General features: G+C 39.6%; 1 protein-coding gene across 1 annotated transcript in view; it reads left to right on the forward strand.

The window, feature by feature from the left end:
* The window catches only part of wry (delta and Notch-like EGF repeat containing weary), a 29,357-nt gene extending 23,357 nt beyond the window's left edge, over positions 1 to 6,000 (forward strand). Inside the window, exons 8-12 of the mRNA XM_002052192.4 lie at positions 410 to 552; positions 1,228 to 1,350; positions 2,779 to 2,890; positions 3,033 to 3,214; positions 4,122 to 6,000. Of these exons, the coding sequence (XP_002052228.2) occupies positions 410 to 552; positions 1,228 to 1,350; positions 2,779 to 2,890; positions 3,033 to 3,214; positions 4,122 to 4,505 (944 nt within the window). The 3' untranslated portion in view covers positions 4,506 to 6,000. The remainder of the gene's footprint in view (positions 1 to 409; positions 553 to 1,227; positions 1,351 to 2,778; positions 2,891 to 3,032; positions 3,215 to 4,121) is intronic.
* The last annotated feature ends 28 nt before the right edge of the window (positions 6,001 to 6,028 follow it).

Genomic DNA, 6,028 nt, shown 5'->3' on the forward strand with positions numbered 1-6,028 from the left:
ACAGACATAGTCTAGTCTAACTTGGGGTTATTTTAATAGAGGATATACCTCTTGCTGTCCGTCCGTGAAACTTGTCAGCCAAATTTTGTTCAAATTTTAGCTGACAAGCTTTTATTTTTGGTTTCTTTATATTAGTTGAAATTCCACTTACATTTTTGGCTCAACTATGTCAGTGCGCATGCAAAATGTAAGCAGAATGTAGCAATAAAATCTGCACTGAAGCTTATAAATTATTTCATTGGCACAAACACAATTTGCACAAATCAAACGCGACAACAAATAAAAAAGCAGAAAAAAGAATAAGCAATGGGGCTCAGGTTGCCGAGCTGCCAAATATCCAGTTGGCTGAAATTTCCATTTCATTTATTTTGCACATTAACATTACCCCCCGACTTGGCTCTACTTGCAGGCTTTGCTGGCGAGCTGTGCAACTTTGAATATAATGAATGCGAATCGAATCCGTGTCAGAATAGCGGCGAATGTATCGATCACATCGGCAGCTTTGAGTGTCGCTGTACGAAAGGTTATTCAGGCAACCGTTGCCAAATAAAGGTGAGTGTCAAGGAGAACAAATCAGATGACAGTCATCAACTGCGCAATGCGACACTTTGCTACTTGAATTGTGATTATTGCGTATTCTGTGCTCAACTCTACACACATTTGAATATTAATATACATCATATAGATAAATACAAACATCTCGAGTTATTGCGAAATCAGTCATCTAAATGATTCAGTCATTCAGGCAACTGAATGCTCACAGCCGGGCTTGTGGCCTTTTCGTGCTCTGATGGATTGACTGACTTTCGTCCTTCTGGACAAAGCTTTAAGCCAAAATTTGCTTCACACATTTCGTAATTTTCATTCAAGATTAAATGAAAATTCTTTGGAAATAATTTAAGCTTTTTTTTTTTTGACCCGGCCTTGTCATTTATTATAGTTCCTTTGTTAAGCAAATATTTGCATAACAAAAATTGAAAATATTTTAAAATATGCACAACAACGTGTGAAATGATAGTCTTATCAGCCTGCAGCTAGTTGTCAAGGCAAACAAATTGGCATATTATTGATTGGATTTGGCATGGCTAATGCTTGGTCTCACACATATGTATGCCCATATCAATGAGAGCCTGGTGGATGGGAAAACACATTTTTGAATATCTAATGAAGTCCGGCTTTTCAATAAGCTGAGAGCTTGCCTTTTCTTATTGCCTTCGTCTGTTTTAGGTTGATTTCTGCGCCAATAAGCCGTGCCCCGAAGGACATCGTTGTATTGATCATGGAAATGATTTCAGCTGCGAATGCCCAGGAGGTCGCAACGGACCGGATTGTAATCAAATGCCTCGAACGGTAAGTCATGATTTATGCACTCAGCTGGCGCCGACTGTTTTTCTGCACAGACCGGGTCCCAGCTGGAGGTGCATGCCAAATAGCCCAAAATACCCACAATTTGCTGACAACGGGCAGCCGCTCCACACCCCCACCCACCCCAGCACATACCAATAGACACAGCCCTGCTGAATGGAGGAATGCTCGGTTCAATGCAACTTTCTAATTGTCCCTGTTGTAAAATTCCAATGTATAATATTTGTAGCTTATGTTGCGGCAGTTCGTGTTCTGTGTACTTTATATCGATTTACTGATTCTAGATTGTTTACCAGATGCCAAATGCAATCACTTTGCTTAAACATATGCTTGATGGGTTTTATTGTTTCTAATTTGACCCAAACTTAGCTTAGTTGAGTGTGGATAAAAACGTGTTAATCACAATTTCACCCAACACAATAATAATTGGGTTTCAGGTATTTATTTAGTTTGGGTAAGATGTCTTTACAAACAGAATATCTTATATTTAAGCTTAGCTGCCGCCCATTTCTTCCATATTTTGAAAAACTCCTTGGCACAAGATTTATGTCGGAAAAAAATAACAAATTACCGAAATGCTCCAAGTTGATTGAAGACGTGTTTAAAGGGCGAGAGCCTCGGTCTAAAAATTGAACTCTATAACTTTTCTATAGATGTTACCAAAATTATGTTGTAAATTGCCTCGAACCAAAAATATATATGTTTCTGAAAGTTGCCTCTATTTCGGCAACCAGAAGAAGAGTCTTCACTCTCCTGCCCCTGCTTAGGGTTATCTATTGTCTGCCTATGCTTCAACGGAGGCAGAGAGAACTTTAATAGACCACAATTAAGTTTTGACAAGCATTTTCATTACAGCCAACTATGTTAGCATCCCACTTGACAATATTTAATAAACGCTCAATGACTTGATAATTTTTCGTTGGCAAAATAGAACATAATAAAGTGTACATAAATTAGGCGCAAGGGCTCCATAATTAAAGCTGTTCACGATGATGGACATGTTCTCTAACCGCGAGCGGAGCCAAAACCATCTCCAGTGAGTTTTCCGGGGCCGCAAAATTCCCAACGACAGACAGGACGTCAGCATCAGCAACAGCCAGAAGGGAAGGGTAGCAGTAGCTGGAGGACCTGTTCACAAGCGAAGGCAGCTGCTGGTGGAGCCCGACTGGTGCTGACGCCAAAGCCGTAGCCAAACCTGATGAAGGAGCTCGGCTGGCGTTGTGGCCAGCCGCCGGCAAGTTAATTAGATTTTACTATGGCGCACAGTTATGCGCGCGTGTAATATTTAATATGCCAGTTGCACACACAGAGCAACCCAATTAATTGTTAGTTAGTAGTTAGTGTTGGACAAACGTGTACATTTATGCGACTGATAAGAGGCAGCATGCTAACCAATGCGCTTAACTTTGCCAGTACTTTCAGCAGTGCAGCGCGAATCCGTGCACCCATGGCGGCACCTGCTGGTCCAGCGGGGACAGCTTTTACTGTGCCTGCCGACCCGGCTACACGGGCAAAATGTGCGAAGGTAAGTGCATTATTAACTCGCGCTAAAACCCGAATATATATGCAAAGCTGCCGATGCCGACTATCTAAGGCAGGCAGGCAGGCGGGCAGGCGGGCAGGCGAATGCCAAGGAACTAACCATTTATATTCATTTGTGCCTGCAGATGAGTTTGTGGTCGAGACCGTCGTCAGTTCGAGTGAATTTATTGTCGACGATGCGAGCGCCAGAAATTTTAATGACAAAACTTTTGGTTCATCGGTTGTGCTTAAGAGTCCCATTGAATTGCATAATGCATATTTTGCGGCCGGGGTTCTGGCGGCCGCCATTTTCATCGTTGCCGTTGTGGTAAGTTAACACACACACACACACACGCACAACACACATTTCCTTACAAGGCGGAGCACCGGAGCGAACACGAAACATGGGCTTGACCAATGGGGAAATTGTAGTTTGCGGTTTCGGAAAGTCTGCGAACTGGCATTGCATATTCATTTCCATGTTTCGAGTCGAGTCGTTACTTTAACATGGCCGCTGCCAACTGTAGCTGTTCTTCCACTTTTATTTTTTGTATTTTTACCAAGTTCAATCGAGCGGCAAGTTTGAAGAGTATTCAAATTTATGCGCATAATATAAGTAGATATATTTGTATACATACAGGTTTTTTTCGCTAGGCATGCTTGAGGCAAGCATCAAGTGCACTTAGTTTTTCATTTATATCAAGCCCAGCTCGCCATCTAATGAACCCTCTCAGGAGTGCAGGCCTACATGGCGGGACCTGCCCGTGAAGTGGTTGCTTATTTTTCAATAGCACTTTACAGAGTAGTTAGTAATTAATTTAGTACTACTCCAGTTATGCATAGATATTTAGGAAAGCGCTTAAAGTTGAAAAATGAAAAGGACTTGGGGTTAGGCAGAGGGTCTTCCTTGTGGTGTTGTCTGTCTGTTCCATGCACACTAGCTTCCCAGCTTAAAGTAATTGTAATGAATCTTTTCATGGATCCGACTTTTTTTTGCATGCAGTATTTCTGCAAAATATAGTCAACCAAAGCCATTCGTATTCAAGGGTACTTAATCTTCTGTGTGTTCAACTTTGTGACATGCTGTAGTTATGAATTCGAAAAGTTATTCCTAAATCTTTTAGTCGACACACAAACACTTAGAATAACTCTAATGCGCTTGTGGGATAAGATCTATGAGTACGATTTGACAATTTTCGTTGTTGTGATTTGTATTTTTTTTTTTTGTCAATCAGGTCACAATTTGCCACTGCAATGTCAATCAAACGTATCGCAAGTTCTCCACGCGTTCCACTTCATTTATTCCTATTTTGGGCTTTAGTCGACGACCCAAGATGCAAGGAGCACTCAACAAACATTGGCTAAGTGGCAAAGTTCTCAATGATCCCACTGCAGCAGCACAGCGTGACCTAACCTCTGCGGCAGCCGGCAATCCGGCACAGTCAACGCGTCATTTGTCCTGCAGGCCAAATAGCAGCAGCCTCCACACCCAGACCACGCTGGGTGGACAACTGCACGAGCGCCCATTCCAGCGGCATCTGGCCATGAATATGGAGAACGACATGTACTACACGGTGGACTTCAGTGAGAACTCGCAGCACTTGCCGCTAATACAGTGAGACCTAGTTGTTGCAGCTGGAACAGGAGCTTTAGCAGCAGCTCGACCCGACGCTAAGGAGGATGGCTGGTTAGTTAAATTCACAAAGAAGCGCCCATTACATGGGTAGAGTAAAGAACGCATTCGTCTTGAAAACTTCATTGTGCTACTCTTGCAGTGCCAGTGCTGACAATATTGACAGTACTGAAATTATTAAAAAAAAACTAGTAAATAAAAACTAAAATTAAATAAAGTTGACAACAAATTAACCATTTGATTAAACAACCACAATACATACTAAATGCCGTACTCAATAGGCTTAACAGCTTGGTGTACTTTTAATGTTTATTTAAGTCGGGCAAATATACACTTCACAGTTTCTAGTTTACAATAACTGAGGTCGCATTGTGGCCGAATTGTTTGCTTTTAACTGATTGTGAATTATATAGTAAAGGAGTTACAATTCACTTTACCGCGATAGATTTCTAAACAGCTTTCAAAATTATTCAACATATGCAAATTTTGCTGTGCATAGAATTGCTCGACATGTTTTTTAGTATAAGCAAAAGCTAAAACTCTTGATTAAACTAACTTCAATGAGAAGCCCACAATGCGCGAGAATTGGTTGGTTTTGCGGTAATTCAGTGGCGAAAAATTAATATTAAATTAATTTAACCGCAATAATAAATTGTCTAGTTAAAAATTAATTTGTGACAAGAGATTATTGTCGCTATATTTGTGGCACACAAAATGCAAAATGTATATTTAAAGGATTGGCCATCGAGGTAATCATAAGCTGTTATTAAACATTAATTATCATAAATTAAAATTTGCCATCAGGGCTAATATGTTTATTGTTTGCGGTTTATATATGTGTATTTAAAGCTATTTTTGCACAATGAGCGGGATTAAATATATTCCTGTGGCTGCATTGGCCATGTTGCCATAAACGTGCAAATATTAAAACTGAAAACTGAACACAACAAATAGATCCAGAAGCAAAAGCAAATAAAACTAAAATACTGAGAAAAAAACTTAATTATAAATCAAAGATAACCAGCATTGCTCAACTCTCGGATACGCTGTATTCATATTTATGGTGCTCAGTAACAATATTTGATCATTGTGCCATCATCCAGATAGAGAATATATATGTTTATATATATATATAGATTCTGGAGTGGGAGATGCCTGCTCGATTATAGGGTATCACCTTGTAGTTGTCACTAATTGGGCACTGTTCATAATCAACTTAGGCTTTTTCCCTTTGCGATCACAGTATATTAACAATTATTATTGATAAAACTATGTTTGTAATGAAAATGCAGTAAATAAACAAAATAGTAATACATAAAGCTGACACAGCTAAGCATGAAAAAAAAAACAATCGGAAAAATCTGATACGCAAATGCAACATTTTTAAATAAAAGCAAATCAAAAAAAAAAAAAAAAAAAAATTCTTTGTGTACATTTAATTAAGAAAATGCAGTGTTCGTTGATAAAACCAATTTAATTTAGGCAAAGGCAAATAAAAGATTTTCAAAG

The sequence above is a fragment of the Drosophila virilis genome, chromosome 4 (genome assembly GCF_030788295.1).
Source record: "Drosophila virilis strain 15010-1051.87 chromosome 4, Dvir_AGI_RSII-ME, whole genome shotgun sequence".
Classification (NCBI taxonomy): Eukaryota; Metazoa; Arthropoda; class Insecta; order Diptera; family Drosophilidae; genus Drosophila; species Drosophila virilis.